The sequence below is a fragment of the Mixophyes fleayi genome, chromosome 2 (assembly GCF_038048845.1).
Source record: "Mixophyes fleayi isolate aMixFle1 chromosome 2, aMixFle1.hap1, whole genome shotgun sequence".
NCBI classification, from domain to species: domain Eukaryota; kingdom Metazoa; phylum Chordata; class Amphibia; order Anura; family Limnodynastidae; genus Mixophyes; species Mixophyes fleayi.
In genome coordinates, this window is record NC_134403.1 from 150,436,948 (window position 1) to 150,460,560 (window position 23,613).

A 23,613-nucleotide genomic window follows, 5' to 3' on the forward strand; every position below is an offset into this window, starting at 1 on the left:
AAGTAGTCCAACCCCCCCCCCCCCCCCCTTGTCTTCCTCCAGGTCTTGTGGTGTGGGTGAAATGGAGACCACCATGTAAAAGGGCTGCAGATGAGGCAGTTAAGTCTTGGAGCAAGTGAGCAAGGATTTATACCTTTTATACTACAGGATACCAAAGATTTGGACATTTATGACTGTATTACTGCACTGTTTTAGCGAGTTTAAGTGTGTCAACAGCTTATGTTTATGTATGGTTATTGAATACTGCATGTTTAATTAGAGTTTCTAATAACAACCATTGTTTAGCTGGGGAATATAGTAATAAGTGGACCTGAGGTACCTCTTAGCTTAACAAGTCCTAGAAGGCAGGGGAAAAAAACGCTCTCTATAGTATAAATATAAATCATTGTTCATATTTATTGATGTTGTGTTAATTTCATTGCACTAAAAATCCTGTTTATATTTCACTTGACCCTTTAATATACATTTTGCAAAGCAACCTTCTTTTGAAAAGTATATTTTTGATATAAAAGTTAAAACATTTAGTGGACCCCTTGCTTTAGAAATAAACAAGCTGATGTGGCTTCTAAAGACCAGCTTGAAGTGTCGCTATTTGTTTTGTGTGTCTGTGGTCATAGATAGGATGTGGACAGGCGGTTCCCATAGGCTCCCTCTGGTGTTGCAGGTTTCCTGAACAGTATCCAACAAAGATGCCATGTGATTCTTGATTAAGGTTAAGATGCTGCGCAGGAGAGCAACTATTTTACTACAAACACCTCTTCCATAGGCACACCTGGGAAAACATGCACTGTTGTGACTACTTGCCAGCAATCTGCCAAGCGTCTACCCTGCACTCATGGGAAATGTGTCTTGGGCAGTTGTAAAAATAGCCATTATTGAACTCTATATTAAAGGTAGTGAATAGTCTTTGTTCTCTTTTGGTGTATCTTTATGTATTGACAATGGGCCTTATTCATTAAGGAAAGTTAAGAAAAAAATTGAGCAAGTTTTCTTACTCAAGTTTTCCGGACAAAACCATGTTGCAATGCAAGGGGTGCAAATTAGTTTAGTATTTTGCACATAAGGAAAATACTATCTGTTTTTTCATGTAGTACACAAATACTTGATAGCTTATTTGTACACTAAAATTTAAAGTTAATCTAGGACATGCCCTATCCCAAATATAAATCTGCCATCACATTTTAAATTTAACTCCCGCTCCTATGCAACATGGTTTTACCTTACTTACTTACTTACTTTTGCTTAAATTTGCTTAATGAATCAAGCCCAATGTGTTTACTAAAAGTTTCAACAGGGGTCTCTGTAATTACACTGAATCTTCAGGTGATCTTACATTGGACATCTGTAAAACTTGAAAATCAATGGCGACAAGGGTTATAACCATATCTAGACCAGCCCTCTGTCTAAAATACAGAGCAAAGCAACACAGGATACACACCTGGCTAAATGCCAGTATCTAGGTATTTTGTGTGATTTACATATAAACATCAACTGATCCATTACATATGGAAGACATATTTGCTCTTTTATTTACCACTGATTGACTAGATTAAAGAATAACCACAAACATGCAATTTTGTATTGGGTAGACATCACTATATTAAGATAATAAATCCAATATTTTACCTGCATGGGTGCACCATTCGCCTGATCTGCCTATGTACCCAAAACCTTCAATGGTCCACCACTACTCTGTCACATACTAATGCTGCTAATTTATTCAAACAGATACTGGAGTTGTTGATGTCCTTCCATTTGAACTTTTCATTCATTTGAACTGAGCAATTCACAGGGGAGCAGGGCAGTGCTGAATTGCTAAAGGCTTCTGAGACTGGGAGGTTCACAAGAAAGGTGCAGAACAGAGAAGTAAAACTACAAATGTTTTCGTAACATCTACACAGTATAATATTTTAAGTATTTGGTGGTGTTCTTTAACTCGGGTTCACTCAAAAATGTTAGTGGCAAGTGCAACTACAGGAACTGACCAATATGGCTTGGTTGAAATGGGTCTATGTTTACATTTAATGGTAATGTAATGCTAGCTTTCAGAAATAGATACCTTACTTTGTTACTTGATAATATGGATTAAATCACAGGTGGCACAGTGGTTAGCATTGTTGTCTCACAGCACCAGGGTTATGGTTTTGATTCCAACCATGTCCTTATCTGTTTGCAGTTTGTATGTTCTACCTATGTGTGGACTTCCTCCAGATTTCCTCCCCACTCCAAAGATTTACTGGTAGGTTAGTTGGCTTCTGACAGTATTAGCCCTAGTGTATGTGTGCATGTGTGGTAGGGAATGATTAAATGCTCTCTACAAAGTGCTGCAGAATAAGTGTGCACTATATAAATAACTGTTAATAAATAATAAATGTACTTACCCCAGTTTTTAGGGCTGGGTTTTGTGCTCTGGAGTAGTGAAATAAAAACTATGGGGATAAACAAACGCATTATAAAAAGACAATTCAACATAGACAGAAAGTAAATGTGGCATTGTAATACTTACTCTTTTGTATATTTCTTGGTTATTCTCCTGGAAAATGATGTATATAAAAAAATTATGCAGTATTTATTAAAATGCACCCATTATCTTATCTACACACAATGAAGGTCATTTATGAATCACACTTGATGTGTAACGCAAGACACTTTCTTTAATTGATTAATTGATGGAACCTGCTGCACATCACGTGTATATATGGGGCAGGACTGTTTGGGCATGTAAGTGTATCAGAGACTATATAAAACGTGAGGAGTGAGGACGACCATATCCCTGATGAAGCTCAAGGAACGGTACGCATAGGGTGGTCGTCCACACAGTTTTATGGTGACATTACTGTTTTTCTGTTGAGATGGGGAAAGCTTTGCGTCCATGGTATATCATGATTATTGGCTGGTCAAAGAGATTTCATAATTGGACTCAGAGCCTCCTGCATAGATAAGCCTTTGTTACATCTGTCCATTGTAAGGGTTTTTAATTGGTATTTCAGAATAAAAACTGTTTGTAAGAGTTGACACATGTTGCCGTTTTTGGTATGTGTATTATTGGTAGCGCAAGACACTGATACTTGGTTACATTTGATTCAACAATGGAAGATAGACTTCAAGGAAGTCGCTCACAGATAAGCATATTGGGCCTGATTTGAAAAAGTGGAGATGTTGCCTATAGCAACCAATCAGATTTTAGCTGTCATTTTGTAGATAAATAAATGGTAACTAGAATCTGATTGGTTGCTATAGGCAATATCTCCACTTTTTTAAACCTGCAGTTTAGTAAATATACCTCTTTATGTTTCTTCCGTAAGTTATAGATGTGCTCTAAAATGCAAGACTACTGGAGTTACATCTTAGGATTTGTTTAATAAGCTATTGGTCTCTAACATCCTGAATTGCCAACATCATGTGCACAGCAAACCGGTTACAGCAAAGATGAAACAGCAAACAGGTGCAAATTAGGCAAACAACCCTTTAGGTCAGTGTCATGAACATAGAGAGCTTGCAGTTATTCATAAGGGATAATTCATACCTGCCGTGTAAATAGGTTGTATCAAATGAATCCATTGATAAGTTAAAGTGTAAAATTTAAAAGTCAGAGAGTCTGATGTAAATGTGTTTGATGGCTTTGCACATCCCAGTGTGAGAAGATAAGCCTGCCACCTTTAGCAGCTTCCAGGATCTCTCACTGTTAGCTTTAGACACTTGAATAGACTTTGTGGGGCCGTTCACAGCTGGAGATCCTAGTAGGCAGCATGTGAAAGCCTATACAGGTATATAGAAATATAACCTTTAAAAGGAAAATGTTGTCATAGTTCATATTTTGGGAAATCTGGGTGGTACTCCATACTGAGGAGCAGAAAACACACCAGGGTTGTGAATGACAAGTACAGGGGGTATCCGTGAACAGGTAAAATCACATATCTTTGGAAAAGCTATGTCACATTGTCATAATTCCGTCATGTTTGGTATTTAAATGTGCGGGAGATTATGACCAGTTTATTGAACGGGGAGTTATTTCTCGGGGATAGATCTGTGAGGAATTACCCACAGTTCAAGACTTTGGGAATATTTGTGAGCATGGTATAGTGACATCCAGGGGACATTCCTGCCCCCTATTAGCATTAAACACTGCCCCTGTGAAGACCATCCCATGTCTTTTTGCTTAAAAACCTGTGTTCTGAAAGAACAAAGGGTCAGACTTTTTGGGAAATCAATTCACATTGATAAGCTGTCCATCTTCTTCCAAGCCACATTTCCCTTGGCCAGAATGCAATTCATGTAAGTGCAAATCTGAATGTAACCCCTTTTTATTTTAAACTGCTTTGCTTGTTCTGTCAGTCTATTAATTGTTATTCATTATTTTTCTTTATATCTGAATGCCCTGTATTTTTTGTATATTAAATCTATAATTTAATAAGTTGCGTCTTTGATACTCTAACAAATCCATTAGCCTATTAGAAGAGACAGATTGCTCAAACAAGTTAACCCATGGAATGCCAGTGTGTGATTTGTTGATACATTTGATTAACAAGCTGTGTGTGCTTGTATTTACATTTGTGTAACAGTCTGGAGGTGTGAAGAGTTAACCCTGTGTGTGCTGGTGTGTGTCTTGCTAGTTTGTGGAACTAGAAGCCTGTGTGCCAGTGTGGGACAGTATATCGGGGTCCTATTGCCCGTACCCAATAGGTGGTGGCTGATCCTTGAAGTGTCTGGGGGGTGTGAGAGCGCTGTGTTTGGGGGCAATTCCGTAGGTCTATAACCTGTGTGATAGGTAGAGAGAGACTGCGGGCTGAAATCGTGTGTGACGTCATACAGCAAACACCCCAAAGTCACGGCAACTGGGAGCGTGTTCGTGACAGTCAGTGTTTCCCAAACCCAGTCCTCAGGGACCCCGAACAGGGCATGTTTTCCATATCTTTTTGCTGGAGCCAGGTGTATTCATTACTGACTGACACATTTTGAAAGATCCACAGGTGGTATAATTATTTCAGTTGTGACCTGGAAAACCTGCACTGTTAGGGATCCTGAGGACTGGATTTGGAAAACACTGCTTTAAGTGATCATGAGTCTAGGAGATCAGGCATAGTTAACAGCACTAGGCCTGGCAGAGGTTTCACCGAGATTCAAGTCAGGAGCACTCTTTTCTCCTGCCAGACTAATTTTAGATTGGGCTATCATGTCATATCAAGGACTTAACCCTGTCCAGTTATAAGAGGGTGGGATGGAGCGATAAGACTCTATGAACCCTTTAATCCTTTCCTCACATGTGGCACGTTTCACGGTGTTATAGTTGATTTTTCTCTTCCTCTAAAGGATGCTCATCTTGGCCGCTACCAATTACCAAACCCCCCAGCCTTTCCTGTCTGTTTTTAGTTCCCTCTTGCATCTATGTGTATTATTGTTGTCATTATGTTGCATTTGAAATAAATACTTTTTTAAACAAAATAACAAGCATTGTCCTTACCTCATTACCTTTCATTCTATTGTAAATAGAGCTACATAGGTTCATGACAAAATTTGAAATCTGAAAGACAAATTAGTTTGTTATGATGCTTCTTGAATGTTGAATATGACAACGATTTTGTAAGATTTAAATATAGTTTGGTTGTTAGTCAATTTGAATAAACATACTGGAATCAATTTTAGTCATAACAGTGATCCGAAAAAGAATATAAATAAAAACAACTATATATAGGTCGATATCAGATCTACTAAAGCAAACAAGTATTGACGCACAAAAAGTATAGAGAAATGAAAATAATTATAAATTCATTAAAAGACTAAAGGGTATATTTACTAAACTGCGGGTTTGGTAAAGTGGAGATGTTGCCTATAGCAATCAGTCAGATTCTAGCTGCCATTTTGCAGAATGCACTAAATAAATGATAGCTAGAATCTGATTGGTTGCTATAGGCAACATCTCCTCTTTTTCAAACCCACAGTTTAGTAATTATAACACTAGCAATTAGATAATATGCAACTGTGTACCTTTGCATTCAGCCATTAATATATCTCACATCAGCTCCAGAGGCTAGAATCCATAATCTATTGATCACAAACTGAAGGCCATAACTCTCTTCTAATTCTCCTAGATCTCTCTGCCGCATTTGACACTGTTGACCAGTCTCTCCTCATACAAATGCTACAATCCCTAGGTCTTGAAGGTACTGTCTTATCCTGGTTCTCATCCTACCCATCTATTCGCTCTTTCAGTGTTAATTTCTCTGCTCCGCTTCCTTTAACAGTTGGAGTATCGCAAGGCTCAGTCCTAGATCCTCTGCTATTCTCTATATGTACCACTTCTCTTGGAAAATGAATAAGCTCCTTTGGATTTCAGTATCATCTATATGCGGATGATACACAAATCTATTTATCCTCTCCTGATCTCTCACTATCTGTGTTGTCTCGCGTTACTGACTGTCTTTCTGCCATTTCATCTTGGATGTCTTCTCGCCAACTCAAACTCAAGCTTTCAAAAACGAAATGAATAATATTCCCACCCAAAGCTTCCTGCCTGACATTTCTTTTTCTGTTGATAACATGACCATAAATCCCACCCTACAAGCTTGCTGCCTAGGTGTAATCCTTGACTCACAACTATCCTTTGCTCCCCACATCAACTTTATATCTAAATCATGTTAAATACATCTAAAGAACATTTCCAGAATACACACATATCTCACACAAGACACTGCAAAAACCTTAATTCATGCACTCATAATCTTCTGCATCAACTATTGCAATTCCCTCCTTACTGGTCTTTCCAAAATCAGACTTGAAACCATACAATCTTTTAATCTCCCTAGGTTACCCTATTACCACCCTCTACACAGCTAACACAAGACAACAACCCTCTGACCAACATTGTTGTGTGACTGATCATACAGTCCATTCAAATTTTTTTTACCTTTGCATTCTAGCTGGTCCAATGTGCAATATGATAAATAAATGATGATGATGATTGTCATTGGGATAGTATCCCACACCACTGACTTACTAATACATACTGGTGTACTGCCTAGAGACACGTTGGACACTTTTTGTTTCACCATCGGATTATACCAGCTGTTTTGACCACCTGCATACTACGGCCTGCCTATAACCAATCAGACCATGTGCCTATATTTTATTAGTAGACCGTGCTCTTAGCACAACAAGACCAGTTTTAATAAGTGATCCTGTACCACCATGTACCCGCAAGCTCACACTCGAGCCGATTGTTGACGGCTTAGGAGCTGCTCCCCAGACCTAAATAAGACCACATATTCAGCCCACTAGAGCCTATTTCTCAGCACCAACATAAGTAGCACTGATTAAGTTGATGGCAACGTGAGTCCATGGTCTCACAGGAATGGGCAAAGGAAGTAAAGAACTGAAGGGTGCTTGATGAAGGTTCTTGTGTCGGGCACAGGTTGCAAAGGCACAGAAAAATTCCCTTGCATTCAGACAAAGTGTTGGCCACCAATAGTTCCTTGATAGGATCTTCATAGTTTTCAGAAATCATGCATGCCAAGTGAAGCGAGTAGAATGTGCACATTGTAGAAATTTATGTTGAGGGAGATGCACAGAGGCAGAGAGTAGGAATTTGAGATACAGTAAAGGATCATTTTCCAGATCTTCCAGATTTTGATTGTCTTTAAACACTCGATAGAGGGTATCTGCTTTCTTGTTCCTTTCCCCTTGTTGTGTGACTGATCATAGAGTCCATTCAATACTTTTTACCTTTGCATTCTAGCTGGTCCAATGTGCAATATGATGTAGCACATGCCTTGTGTTTCAAGCTGCTGTTGTCCCATAGATTGTAAGCTTGTGAGCAGGGCCCCTTTATCTCTCTGTATGTATTGCCCAGTATTGTTTTATTACTGTTTGTTCCCATTGTAAAGCGCTACGGAATTTGCTGGCGCTATATAAATAAATGAGGATGATGATTGTCATTGGGATAGTATCCCACACCACTGACTTGCTAATACATACTGGTGTACTACCTGGAGACACGTTGGACACTTTTTGTTTCACCATCGGATGATATCAGCTGTTTTGACCACCTGCATACTACGGCCTGCCTATAACCAATCAGACCATGTGCCTATATTTTATTAGTAGACAGTGCTCTTAGCACAACAAGACCAGTTTTAATAAGTGATCCTGTACCATCATGTACCCGCAAGCTCACACTCGAGCCCATTGTTGATGGCTTAGGAGCTACTCCCCAGACCTAAATAAGACCACATATTTAATCCACTAGGTCCTATTTCTCAGCACCAACATAAGTAGCACTGATTAAGTTGATGGCAACGTGAGTCCATGGTCTCACAGGAATGGGCAAAGGAAGTAAAGAACTGAAGGGTGCTTGATGAAGGTTCTTGTGTCAGGCACAGGTTGCAAAGGCACAGAAAAATTCCCTTGCATCCAGACAAAGTGTTGGCCACCAATAGTTCCTTGATAGGATCTTCATAGTTTTCAGAAATCATGCATGCCAAGTGAAGCGAGTAGAATGTGCACATTGTAGAAATTTATGTTGAGGGAGATGCACAGAGGCAGAGTGGAGGAATTTGGGATACAGTAAAGGATCATTTTCCAGATTTTGATTGTCTTCAAACACTCGATAGAGGGTGTCTACTTTCTTATTGCTTTCCCCTCGTCTAAAGGTAATATGAAGATCAAATTGAGTGAAAAACAGAGACCAGCGGGCTTGATGAGGGTTCAGACATTGAGCAGATTGGAGAAACAGCAGATTATTGTTAGGAACTCCTTCAGTCAGCACGACAAAACCCGGAGTCTGCTCCGAAGTCTGGTGTTCGCTTGAGCCCCTAGTGGTGGGGACAGACTTGGCTGCAGACGAACGGAGGGTCGTGTAATGTGCACTGACTGGGGAGGACCCTGAGGTAGCGAAGTAGAACACAGCAGTGTGAGATCCAAGCAAAAGGTCAAGGGCCGGCAGAAGGCAGCGATACCAGATAACGAGCCGAGGTCAGGGGTCACAGGCAATACAACGAGGTCCAGAAACAAGTCAGGGGTCATACACGAGAAATCCAAACTAGAATACAGAACAGGAGCAGGGAAACAGGAACAGGAGCCTAGCTACACAGGAAGCTATAACTGGCAATGAGGCTCTGTCCTCACTGCCTTAAATAGCAAGGAGAGCCAATGAGAATGTGAACCAGAGAGACTCCTCCCTGCTACCTGACAACAGAATCCTATATCAGAAAAGCGCCCAGAGACTTCCTACTAAAAGACTCTAACAGAGTCTTACAGCACTATGCAGCCAGCATTATTTTTTCCCGCTTGCATGTGCCCGGGTGTTAGATCGCTGGCCGGGCGCTGCAGCAGTAGAGTAACAGCGTCCCGGTTGTTGCCCAGGCAACCGGGACGTAGGAGGAGGAAGTGACGTCCCGGTCGTCATGGAGACGGCCGGGACGCCTGGCGCTGGCGGATGTGGGTCGCGGCGGCCCTTCGGGGAGCCGCGGCTCGTAACAATTATTATGTTCAGTAAAATAGGTTACAGGAAAGTGAGAACCTTCAAGTAGATATCTCCATTTAGCAAGGGCGAGTTGAATGGGCAAAAGTTTCTTATCGCCAGTTTTATAATTTCTCTTCGATAGGAGGAATGTTCAAGAAAAAACCCAGCAAGGGTGCAACTTCCCCGTAGAAGATCTTTGGGAATCAACAGCTCCTACAGCGAATGAGGCAGCATCAACTTCCAAGAAGAAAGGCATAGAAGTGTCCTGTTGTTTGAGGACAGGAAATGTAGAGAACACCACTTTGAGGGTAAGAAAATCTTCTGACATGGCTGTGGTCCAATTCTTAACATCCACACCTTAACGAGTGAGGGAAATGATGGGAGCAGCTAGAGTGGAGCATCCCTGAATAATTGTATGTAATAATCGGCAACCCTGAGAAATCGTTGGATAGCTTTGAGGCCCATTTGTTGTGGTCATTCCAAGAAGGCACAAACTTTTTCTGGGTCAATTTGTAGACCAGAGCCACAGACAATATACCTGAGAAAAGGCAATTGAGCCATTTTGAAGAAACACTTCTCTAATTTACAGTAGAGTCAATGTTTGTGTAGACGAGATAGGACCTGTGAAACTTGAAGCAATTGGGACACTAGGGACCAGATTCTTTAAGGAAAGTAAAGCAAAAAAATTGAGTAACTTTGCACCTTGACAAAACTATGTTGCATTGGGGGAGGATGTACATTTAAAATGCGATGGCAGATTTATAGTTGAGATAGAACATGTCCTACATCAACTTTAAGTTTCAGTGTACAAATAAAGCTATCAAGTATTTGTGTGTTATATGAAAAAACAGCCAGTATTTATGTTACGTGCAAAATAATAAACTAATTTGCACTCCTTGAATTGTAACTTGGTTTGTCCAGGAGAAAATTTACTCCTTTTTATGCCTTACTCTTCTTAAAGACTCAATAAAAGAGGAGCAATGTAAATTTCCCCATACTGTAATGAATTACTATCTATGATGATAAATAACAAGTACAAGTGACCGTAGTTTACATATTAATACATTTTCCTTTTTAACAATAAAAATGTTTTAGTAAAATTGCTACTTCTTTTTTTAGACTTTTATATAATTTCAGCTGAGTGCTCCATGTTGCTTCCAATTACCTGTCTACAGAGCTAATAGGAGACGCAATGAAGGAAGAAGGATGCTGAAAAATATGCGATTCACATAATTTTCAGGGATGAAAATATTAGTGATATAAGTGTACGTAAGCAGTGCCATCATTTGCACAAGGCACTGCTCACTGGTATTTTCATTTTTCCAATAACAACAGTTTTTATTCAGCATTTTACAAATCTTGTGGGGGAATTCAATTCCCCCAAAGTACTGCTGTAATATAGATATTACCGTTATTATGGTAACATTAACCTGACTTTCTGCTGCAAGCAAAAAGCCGGCGTTAGAACTACCGTAATAACGGTAATTATGCGCATTATTACCATAATTAAGTTAAAAGTTTTAGCGCAGCGGTACTTTGGGGGAAATTGAATTCCCCCCTTGGAATGTAAAGTCCATACATAAACTGTGGTATATGTTAACATGTATCACACAATATACCAAATATAGATGGAAGTTGTTGAATTGTGATAGAATATATGTTTTATATTATAACTGATTTGCAGTTTTAACATTTATTACACAAGCAATAACAAAACTATTGTAACTGTACTTGATTTCCGACTGGCTTGTCTGCCCAATCTAGTACTGTGAAAGACTGAATGATAATCTTATCAAAGAGCTAATAAATCGAATTCACTCAGTATGAATAAAATTAAATGTGAATTTAATTACCATCGTAATAAAATAAAACTAAGGCGGTCGAGGATAACTAAATTTAGATCTTAGCAATTAATGTTTACAACGGACAAAAAACAAAATGTTTATACCACAGATGCTTGCTGAGAGAAGATGATATTTATGTTATGTATCTAAAGCTTACTTGGGAAAACACATCATTTCATATGGTGATATGTTGCAGGTAAAGCTTGTGCCTGTTAGAACACTGCCAGCCCAGAATTCAGTCTTTAGATTTAGCACATTGAGTGTCCTGGATAAATCAATAGTGCTGGGAGGAATGCTCTGGGGATGTGCTAACTATTTCCTTGAAAGCTATAGTGATAAGTGATAGGATTTCCTTAGACAATTGCTCTACTGTTGAAATCGGTCTCATTAATGTGATATTCACTTTATCATAAAAGAAAACAAACATAAATTCTGCTGTTTATTGTTCATCAAATATATGTTGTACAATACACATCCATTACCATGATATATGGTGATGTAGTTTATTCTTGATATATATATTTGAAGAATAGAATCAATGATTCATCCTTACAGGGAAGCATAGAATTTGATGGCAGAAAGGAACTGATTGGTCCATTTAGTTTCAATTTTATTACCTAGATTTTATTCTTAATTTAATTTTATCGGGTGTAAGAGGGGCTTGCGTTTTACGTTCTGACAAAATAGCCTTATATTTATCCAACGCAACTTTGAATTTCTTGGAGAGGTTGTCCAATTTTGGACAAGACGCTTAATATAAGCTGCCCTTCACCATGTAGCAAATACACATACCTCACTATTGTCTGCTATTCCTCCATGTCGGCGGCCAGGGGTCAGTGTGGAGGGTGCTGAGAGATCATTAAAAACTCTGAATGAGTGATATTATGTCACTCTTTCAATGTTTTACGCGCCCACTTAGCATAGGTGCCCTAGGTGACTGTCTGGGTTCTCCTAGTTAACAATGGTGCATAACCTCATGAAAAGCAGTGGTGTGAATTTGCTTAAAAGTTGTAAAACAAAAAACAACTGTTCTATGTAGAGAGATAATAGATAGACATACTTATACAAACAAAAAGGGACTGGCTGGAAAATGATAGCACGGGGGACGAGACTCAGCTCAGCGGACTTTTAGGACCATTTTAAAGGAACAAATATGCAGGTAACCTAGTGACTCAGCCAAAGGTAGCCTACTATGGAACTGGCCCAGGGGGCAGGTACCCCCCGACCCAAACAGCCCCTGTGAACAGATTCATAATTTACATACTGGCACAAGCTGTTAATGATAAAATATGTTATTAATGAGAAAATTAAACTTAAGTAAACATTCATGTAATAAAAATTCATGACATAACAGCACTAAACGTTTACACTGTTTCCCTGTTATTCCAAACATTGATCTTTACCTGTGGCTGATCTGGCAGTGCTGTCCATTGGCTGAAGCAGAATGCTAGTCTCTAGGTTTAAAAGAAGTAAAATACCTGTTACATCATGTCCAATAGGATTTTAAACACTGGTAATTACATTTAAACTATAAATTTACAAAATGTGTATCAATGACATTGTATTACTTATCTCAGGTCACTAAACCATGAATACTGAGACTTTATTATGTTACCTGATATTGCAGCATAATGAAATTGAATACATTAAATATTATGTAAACGACGGAATTATGTGTATAAGTAGAGTGAAGTATTCATTTGTTTTAAAGACTGTAAATTTCATTTAGTAAATGCACATAATTATATTTAAAGAACAACTAAAACATGTATCTGAACAAAATCCCCTTTCCAGGTACACAGCAGATTGCAGTAGGTGAAAGCGTAAGTGTATTATATTATTCCATTGAATGCTACATGTATTCAAATATGGACAAACAAACTGCTCTGCCTTTTAATGCAAAGAAATACAACTCAACTAGTTACATTATTTTTTAGGTAATTTGTGCAATATTTAGACCACTTAATTTCACCTTATTGATACAATGGTATTGGACCCAAAAACAATCTCCTATTAATTCCACACATGAAAACACGGTAAACAGCTGTGTTCCCAAAAGCCATTTTAATTGAGATGCAAATTAAATATTGGATATACTATAAATAAAACATTTAAGACAGTAAACATATCTAAGATTGTTGAATACAGTTATATAATAAATAAAAAATGGACTATATTCTTTAAATAAAATATTAACAACATCCTATAGTAGTCTTCCCCTGCAATCATTCCTTGCAGTCAAAACAACATTGTTCCTAACATTAATTATGTATTTTGTATGTGCCTGCATTCATTACTCTCTTTAGATTTGTTTTTAGGTTTTTATTGGTGTGAGGATGACTATAGTGAGCAATTACACTCTATATCCTTAAATCTCTGAACTAATTTTCACAGTTTTGTTTGTCTTGCCAATAACATCAAATACAACCTAAATCTACACTCCAATGCATATGGCATTCATTCCAAATTCTACAATGTTAACTAGCACACTAATGTCTGTGTATGCTCCTGACTGTAATCCTTTAATGCTGTAATCCGTTTTGGTAATTTGTTGTGATCAGAGTGTGGTCAATATATTATAGGATCACCTGCCTCATATATATGATTAATACATTGTTCTGAAACTTACATAAGGAAAGCGAGCTAAGTGCCTCTATAAGAAAGCAAATATACCTCACTTTCCGGAATATCCACTTCATCCATATATTGTGGTACTGATTGAGGGAATCCTGTAATAGTAAATGCAATAAATCCAATTTATAAAAAAATCTGACTTTATTTAAAAAATTATAGTCACACTTGCCACAAAACCAGTAAGAATTGCAGTGTCAATGAAGTTTTCATCAGCCCAAACTCAATCAGCAACTGAGTATATTTCTAAAACAAATCTTTACATGTACCGAAAAAAAACAGTTGTGATTGTTGTACAGTAAAAACTTTCTAATCACAGAAATCAAGAGTTCATAATTAGTCTATATTGTAAGATTGTCTAAAGAAAAATTGCATAGAATGGGATTCCATAACCCACCATGATTTTAAAGAGTTATCACTGGCACTATCAAACTGGAATTTACCTGGATTAAAAATAATATTCAAGATTAATTAGTCTTGGCTCCTTGGACAAATTTAGAATAGTTTAGCTCTCCATCTGTATGTTATATTAAATTAAAATATAGAATTCTGCTCTTTTGAAATACATATGGCATATAAAGTGTAACTAATTAAAATGCACATTTGCGGTAATGCTAAACTTATATTTTTTCTAACAAACTCTCTTTACGTTAAGTTGGGCTTTCTGCTTGCTGACATCTTTGTTGCAGAACAATCTCAATGACACATACACATATTTTTTTATATAATACTTTTATTTTTTGCCTTAACTCTTCATCTAATCCCCTTAAATTCTTGATACTTCATGTTTAATCCTTAGCACGCTGTGAAACTAAAGTGTAATTGATTCAATTTTAATAATTAGTTACATATCACTTAAGAATTGCATTCTCACCTTATGATCAGCTCATTACTTAGTAATTATTATTAAAAATACAAAATTTTACCTCTGCTATAATCGATATCAACTTTATAATTATTAAAATGAACGATTCAAGGAAGAATAATTATTTCTAATTGTGGCATACCAATTTTGTTAACAAATTGCTAGATGCAACTAACTGCATTTATTTTAGCACCATGGATAGCTCACTGACAATATATTTACTAATAGTGTAATTGAGATGTGGCAATCCATGTGTGCTTTGTGTTAACAACAATAGACTATTAAATGTCTATGTATTAAACTGTTATAACAAAAAAATTATATATTTGGCATTTTTATAAAACAGCGAATTAAAAGTATTTTATCTCTTACCTGAAGAAAGGTGAAGGGCACTCAGGCAGCAGATGGCAAACAAGACTGGTAGAGGAGGATGGTGTTTTACAGATTTAATTTTAAGCAAATATCTCTTTGTCTCTGTAAGGGAAATGCTACGTTTGTGTTTCCAAGACTTGAGCATCTTGCCAGGGACTGTTGAATGTTAGATCTGTGAGTCTGTGTCTGACTTATTCACAGTGCAGTTCTATCTCTTTAAATGTAACACTGTATCCCATAGGAGTACAAGCAATCAGCACCTGGCAGGATCCTGCTTTCTCTCCTAATGTCACGCCGAGCCTTTATTTATGAAGCATTGCCCCCCCCAAATCAATGCTACCTGATTAGCTAAGGGGTGAGTAAGTAGGGAAGAATAAAGGATCCATATTATTGCACAATAGGGAATCTTACAACTAACATTGACTTTGTGGTGGATAGGAAATGCTGCTGATTAACACTATGTGATATCACTACACGTGCCCTTTGAAATATAATAGGTTTTTTGCTTCCCATGGAGTTTATTAACAGTTATCATTTTATGACATTTGCTGATTCTTGCTCTCAGAGATCAAACATGAAAATTGGTTTACATGAAGTTGCTTTTGGATTATCTGGTAAAAGAGTATGAATGCCTGTTCTCCATGAAGAGTGACTTGTTATTAACTAGTTTCAGCAAACTCTTTACGGTGTAATTTGAACATTTTGCTTACAAATCAACAAGCCTCAGTTTATGTACGTTAATTCATCCAGTTTGCCACAGTGCAATTGAAAATCCTCCAGAGAAATTATTGCTTTTAAGTTAATGATGTATTTATTGGGATTGTCTTGTTGATCTCTGTACATTGTGATATTAGTCAGGAGTGAAATAATTCTTGAATGCTGATTAATTAATCACCTGCAATGTTTTAATGAAAAACAAGTGGGTAGCTACAGAGTGAATGAGTTGATAAAAAGCTGTTTGAATTATATGAGGCCTTAGAATTATCAATAGTTTTCAAAAGCTAAACTGTAAAAAATAATGTCCTTAAACATTTTAAATGTAAGCTTGTCATTTGGTGTTTCTCATATAACACTTTCTAATCAGTCCTGTTCTCAGCTATTCGCTTTCTAAAGACCTCAGCGCTTCGGTTCACTGCAGTTCACCTGAACCTCTGCATTTATCGTCCAGCAGTCCTGCTCCAGTCCATGATTCCATCTCACCCTGCTCTAATCCCCCTTAGAGGGCCGCGACCTGCAGCTAGAGAGCAGCTAAATCCATATTCCCTTGTGGGGAACCCTGGTTAATACCTCTCTACCGTTAGACTTCGCACCTCTCTGGGGGTAAGTCTATCTAGAGCGGGGCTTCGAGGTCTACTCCAAACTCAGGCTCCATGTGTTATGAGCCGTGGCGGCTGCGGGCACCGCCGCGACTCATTCCCCTCTGTGCCTGGCGTCCCGGGCGTCTCCATGACGACCGGGACGCCAGGGACAGAAGGGAGTCATTTCCGGTTCTCGGCCCGACCATTGCTAGGGAAAAGGCCGGGCTGTCAGTTTTTCGCAGCCCGGCAATACAGCTCAGCCGGGCGCATGCGCATAGAATCCTACTAAGCCTGCGGGCCACTAGCATTTATTACATTAATTAAGCCACACATGGGGGGTTATTATGCCATTTCATTCTCTCTTCCTGACTGGCTGTCTTGAGTATTTAAGGCAGGGAGGGCTTAGCCTCCCTATCGGCAACAGTGTGAATACTGTCTGCTGCGGACCTGCTCCTGTCCTGTTCCTGTCTTGTCCCAGTGTTCCTGTGGCTACTCTGCCCTTCTACTATTGGACCTCCTGTTGTGACCCGTTGCTCTGTTTCTGGACTCTGCTTTCGTGCTGGTGACCTTTTGGCGTGTTATTTAACTACTCTGCTTGCTTCGGACCCCTGACCTCGGCTTACGTCTGGTGTTGTTAATAAACTTGCACTACATCTACAGTTAAGACCTGGGGGCGCATAAAGCTCTACAGGAAAGGCGGCTGCTATAGCCAAAGACCTCTTCCGCAAGTTCTGCAAGTTTATTATCAGACAAGCAGCCTAACACTGTGTCAGTTTTATATTTCTTGATTTTGTATTCTCATTTACATTGGTTTCCTGAGTATATGTATGTGCTTTCTGTGCATAGAATGACCAAACAGTGCCCCCCTAAAGTCACTACAAAGCTTAAATCCAGTAATCCCTACCACTTTGCCCTGTCTCCGCTTCTTCAAGCTCATTAAACATTATTGTCAGATGCTAAGTTCAACTTGCGTAGAATAAATTACCAAAATTTACACTGTGCATGTCCATAAAAAGAGCACAGGTACATGCGCGCTTCTGAAATTTGCACCTTCTTACAGCTGGAGAAGCGGGACAGGGGAAGGAAGAGGTGGTCTAACATAGGTCGAGTGCAGTAAAGACGCGTTCACACAAATGTGCCTGAAGCAGACCATCAAGGAGATTCATATACATCTGTTAGAAGCCGTATCTTTTGAACTTGCTAGAGGGCTGATGACAATGACCGTCACCAGCACTAGTTAACCACTTCTGATTGAACGATTGCGTATTCGCCTCTGAAACAGATAGGTGCTTCTGCATTGATTGTAGGTTTTTTTAATATTTTTTTTTCTAATTTCATACATATTATATAAGCCAGATAGCAAATGTTTTTCTCTTTCAAAACAAATGTTAACAACCTTTTCTTATGACTTGGTTGTATGTATTCATATGTGGCTGTATGTATGTCTGATGTAAGCCTGACATATATGTTACAGGTATTGTACTGGACGCATTTTGAGTTGCCTATGACCCAGCATATTTGTGTATTTTTTTTATGGGTGGCTTTTTGAGTGCAATTTAGGCCTAACAGATAATTGAAAAATTGCAACAACATTGTAAACCCCAATCCTTCCTGGTCTGTTCATCATCCTCAAAATATACCAATCTGCTGTGCAAGTCCACACATACTGGTGTAACACAAGGTGCAGAGTCTGCAAAAGCTGCCATGTCACACACAGGGCAATTAGCTTTTGCCCTGTATTCCCCTTATTTATTGCTTTGTTAAACCCCCTATATGTCTTCCAAACTAGACTTACAATACTTTTGTCATTAGTCACAGAAAGAAGGTGTTATTACCTTTAATACAGCAGATTTTTCCTTTGTCATAAATACCCTATATTTGCAGATTAATTTTCCAGATCGGAGCAGATGTTTTATATGTTATAAGTGTGTTGATTCAGTGAGGTGAGCACCTTAGGAATACCCTAAAGTGATTCATGCCAAAGGCTTTATATGAGTAATTACCAGCCAGGCAAGTTGAGGTATAATACTGTGTTAAAACACAGAAAACAACAATTTATCTAGTGGAAACAAACAACTTGTTGAGTATACTGAATATGGATTGATTGCATGTATTGTATACAATCACAAATGAGATAACCTATTATGAAAACTCCCAGTATAAGCACTTTTTAACCAGTTCAATATCCAATTGTCTGTGGGCTTGGTATACTGATACAGTATGAGAGATCTTAGCAAAACATTTGTGTCTGCCTATACGCAAAACATTTAACATTTCATTAAGGAGATATAGCAAATATGTATCTTATATTTTATTCTGAGCATTAGTCTACAAAGTAGAAACATTTTCATTAATTTGCGCACAGAAGTTACTGTGTGTAACATTTTAACCGTTTTACCCACATAGCTACAGTAGAAATGTGTACATCCTGTTCTTAGCAGTTTTATCTTGAACAATCAATAAAGAATGAAATAGATTGTACACCTTTCTTCTCTGTAAATGTCCATATCTACTTTGGACAGAGATCAGTGCAGATCGGTAATTATATGCTGTCATCTACGGCAATGAATATCCCATCTCTTTTTCACAGAGCTGCCTCTAACGACTGTCAAAAGCAGATTGCCATTTACAGAGAGTAAGGGTTGTACAACCATTTTAACAGAATCTCAACACGTTGGGCTAACAATGGGTTACGTCATACTTTTTTCTCTGTTTATTCTATCTTCATAGGAGATCAGATGTATTATGAGTTTAAAAAAGGAGAATAAAGACGTAAGAAAAGAGGGGGGAATTATAAGAAAAAGAAAAGGGAAAAGCATAAGAGAAGGAAAATGAAGAAAAGAAGAGAAAAGGAAGGAAAACATTTTTTTTATTAGTATGATTATACTTTTTTTTGCATTAGTTATTTTAACACATTTTATTTTAACCTGTTATGTTCAATTCTTCTTAAACTATAAAATGTGATAATTGTATTAAAATTATTGATAGTACTACATGATTTTAATGTCTAACTTATATTTGTGGATAGTAAATCGTTTTATTCAATATTACATACACAATTTATTAACACTACATTGTCTTTATAACACAAAGTTAAAAGCTTTAAATACATGCTAGGCCTCATTTAGAGTTGTACATACGTAAATGTTATTAGTGTAAACATGCACATTTCCGTAGTGCACATATGTACCAAAAGGCTTCCACATCTAGATTTCAACATATCTTAGACCTGCAGCTGCTTACACCTGGAGAGGAACAGGGTAGGCAAACATACATTGTATGTAGGGGAAAACACATACTTAACAACTTTCTTCAGCTCTCTTCCGGGAGCCAGCCAGTGGAGGTGGGCGTGAGGGGGGCGGGGAGCCAAAATTCGCGCCATTTTGGCCCCGCTCCCTGTGACATCATGACGCAAAAGCGTCATTTGATAGCGGGGGGTGGGGCCAAACGCTGCGATTAACCGGGAATCGTGGCGTTTGGGATCTAATTCTGCCCACTTCACTAGGAAGTGGGGCACTTCCTAGTGAAGTGGGCAGAATTCGGGAGATTGCCACACTCACCCGGGAGTCTCCCGGACATTCCGGGAAAGTTGGCAAGTATGGGAAAACATGGTTATTGTTTTGCTGTAGACATCAGGTTACTTAATATCATTAAAACATACATTTTATTTCTATCCATTAAAATTAATTTTACACCGACACAATTTATTAATTAAAAACAAGTTAAATATTTAAAATTTGGCTGAGTAACATTCATTTTCTATTCATAGGTGCTGTACTCCTAGGGGGTATTCAATTAATCACAAGTTTTTTTCCTCGCAGCATTAAAAAAATAAATAATCCTGCACGGGTTTTTAACTGCTATTTTGACTGTTTGCTAGTTAACGTAGCGTTAAAATTTGTGCAATTCAATTGAAAAAGAGGTAACGCTGCCCCTGCGCGTTAATCATTGGTGCTTGCAAATTTTTAGGGGGGTGAAGGGGAGGGTTTAATGCATTCATGTATATAAAGAAAAAGGATTGGCATACATTTGCATACATTAGAATGCATTACACAACCTTTCTATTTGATAATATCTACATACAGTACTTTCTTTTAGCATTTTTTTTATTTCACTATTTTTTACTATGGAATCATCTATACCATGTAAAAGCAGATTAGTACATACATATTTGTACAAAAAACATACATAAATATAATTAATTAGTGATTTTTTTTTCATATTTTTATGGGGATTTTTCTTTTTTTTTTTTAAATAAAATCAACTTTTTCATGTTATGCATTACTGATAAACATAGTTTATCTTTTTTTTCATTATTACATGATTTCAAATAGTTTTCTTATCTTTAGCACACCCCAAAGAGGTGCAAGATAAAACAGCATATTGGCCTGTTTAATGCGCCGCGTTAAACAATTGAATAGCTTTTAACGCTGCGGGCTCTATACTTTCAATAGAGCTTCTACTGGAGTGCGATAGGACCATTTGATGAAAAAAAAGGAACGTTAAAAATGGAATTGAAACGTGGGTAAAGTTAACCCGCTCGAAAAATTATAAAAAAACGTGTTAAAATGAATTAACGTGGAGTTAAAAATAACTTGCGGTCAATTGAATCCCCCTCCCCTAAAATTTCCCTTATTTTGGAATTTATGGGCCTCATTCATCAAGAAACGCAAAACGAACGTAATGTGCTTTTTTACAAAAAAAAACTGCACGTATATTGGTATACACACGTCCGTATTCAACAAGGAGCGGATCTGAAGACTGTTGATGAATACTGAACCAAAGGAAATGTGTGCAGCGCTACTGGTCTACCCGTTTAAATATGTATATGATAAATAGAAGAGAATCACGAGTTGTCACATGAGGTATACTTTAATAAAATATAATCATAAACAAATTAACAGATACCTACTAATACTGTTGCTAAAACATGCTCAGGGGAAAAAAAATAACAATAACATAAACTGCATCACCGTGCATAGTGACGTAGTAGGATAAAAAAATATATATATAAAAACGTTGCTCATGAGAGTTGTAAAAAACCACCTGACTACTAGATAGGTAGTATGACAGCTGTCTACAATGTAGCTAATACTGTGGTCAGAACATGTAGAAGAAACTTGTTAGACACATTCCCCAAAAAAACGGATAATGCCAATAATTGCCACAATCGTTAAACCACCAATGGTAATAGATCGCTTCTCAATGTATAATACTCATATAATGTCCATGTGTATCACTGTATAGAACATAGATAATCGTAAGCACAGTGCTCAAACTTGCTTAGTGAAGTCTATTCCAAATACACATGAAGTCCGCTCCGTATCCCGATGTAAGAAAAGGACTACAAGCATAGATAATAGATGTAAATTACTGTCTTGGCTGGAAAAGTATTCCGCTACACATATCCGCTTGAAGTACGGCTCTTAATGGAGATTTATCCCCTCTGTCACCTCAGATATCCAATGTGATCATGGGAGTACGATCCTCAATGATAGAGATAGAGATCTCCTATAGATAATAAACAGAGCCCTTCAGAATGTAGCGGGTAGTTTTTATGTGAGTGTCCGAGCGGTACGCTTGAATATGCAAGCTGACAGGAGCCTTGATTCTTGCAAAGCTGTGTAGCCTCCTAACACCCTTCACAGTGGTGATATGGGTGGGTGGTGGGGAGTAGAATCAATAAAACGGAGAGAATCCAATGCAAAGCGCCATCCATGTGATGCCGAATGAATCCGAGTGTATCAATTCTTGTAGAGAAAGCCGGCAATTAGCCATATAATTAAAAGATTAATGAAACCGCAACAAGTATGTGAAAATCGTGTAAGGACAACTAGACTGTTGTCTCTTAACCTAACGCGTTTCATTACGGAACGGAACTTCATCAGAGGGAGTGGTCAGAATCATTACAGACTCCTAAGAGACTTAAATACACTGCAAAATCAATTAACTAATTACAGATTATACAATACACATTTGTGACAGCTCGTGATCACAGTCAGCACACATATCTATATATGTGCTGATCTAAAAAATAGGCAGGTACCACCAAGAGAGACCCAAAAATGTTGTTTAACACATGGTATCACATATGAAAGGAAATACAATTACAATAAATAACTTCTCAAGCCGGTGCAGCTATATAATATGTTCCTTCATAATAAAGATAGTGAATATAATATATAATCACACTATCATTGCATAGTGACAGAGTAATTATAACATGACCAACAAAATATCCGAATCCAAGTATAATGATATCTGACAGTCAGAAAAATAAGTCATATTGGTACCGGTATATAAACTGTGAAATAATGTATGTATGCAAAAACCATATTCATGTTGATGAATACTGGTCTAGGTCTGCTCTGCTGTAACAGACAAGACACTGCAGGATATGTTCAATGCATATGTGGAATATCAAGTCGCAAAAGAATGCACACAGAAAAAAACTATTCATGTAAAATCACCTGTTAATAATAGTCAGTTAAGTGTTTAAAGACTTAACCTGTGTGGTCCATACATTGCCGCTTTAAATTAATATTGATCTAGGTCGCACTGATGTCATACTGAAGTGCCGGAGACCTGTGTCTTCGGAATGACTGCCTATCTGCATGCCGGTGCCATCGGAAAACTGGAGCTTCAGTTTTCATGTAAGTCATTTTATATTGTATGCGGTGTTTTGTGAAATCAGAATTTTTTTGTAGGTGTCAACCGTGTCGGAGTTCTCACCAGCGTTAAACCGAGTACCACTGATTGCAAACACATGTTCTAGCATGCATACACAGCTGTCATCACTAGTAATCAGCACTTACACCAGACCTGTAGCTGGTGCAAATGATACCACTGAAAATCACGTACCTTAGAGACGCCCAAAGATTGAATTGGACATAGCTGTGTGCACTCAATCTTGGAACTCTCTTACTGTACACTGACTACGTGCATACGCCAAGTCCACTCCCCATTCCGCCCCTGAAACCATAGGCTGTAGTAAGGGTCCTTTGCGCTCCAAAATAAATAGGACGTTATTGCGGTCTCTGGAGAATAGTTTGTTTCCTGGCATGCAAGAGCAATTTTCTCTAAACATGGCACATATTGGCAATTACATTCCTTAATAATTCAGATGCTATATGTTTAGCTTCTATG

General features: G+C 37.9%; 1 protein-coding gene across 1 annotated transcript; it reads right to left on the minus strand.

Annotated features, from left to right (window-relative positions):
* Positions 1 to 1,786: 1,786 nt before the first annotated feature.
* Positions 1,787 to 15,414, minus strand: NMS (neuromedin S). Its single transcript, XM_075197723.1, has 7 exons — positions 15,170 to 15,414; positions 13,975 to 14,030; positions 12,705 to 12,755; positions 5,462 to 5,521; positions 2,507 to 2,533; positions 2,382 to 2,429; positions 1,787 to 1,831 (listed from the first exon to the last, which is right to left on the minus strand). Exons 1-7 carry the CDS (start codon positions 15,312 to 15,314, stop codon positions 1,787 to 1,789), a joined length of 432 nt encoding a protein of 143 aa, XP_075053824.1. The 5' UTR covers positions 15,315 to 15,414.
* Between the last annotated feature and the right edge of the window lie 8,199 nt (positions 15,415 to 23,613).

Bases quoted from the DNA above. Each gene is read 5' to 3' on its own strand.
- NMS (XM_075197723.1), bottom strand. From the start codon at position 15,314: ATGCTCAAGTCTTGGAAACACAAACGTAGCATTTCCCTTACAGAGACA. The intron at 5,522-12,704 runs GTAAAGATCAAT...TTTGTCTTTCAG, and splicing joins CACTGCCAGATCAGCCACAG to ATTTCAAATTTTGTCATGAA. The intron at 2,430-2,506 runs GTAAGTATTACA...TTATCCCCATAG, and splicing joins ACCAAGAAATATACAAAAGA to TTTTTATTTCACTACTCCAG.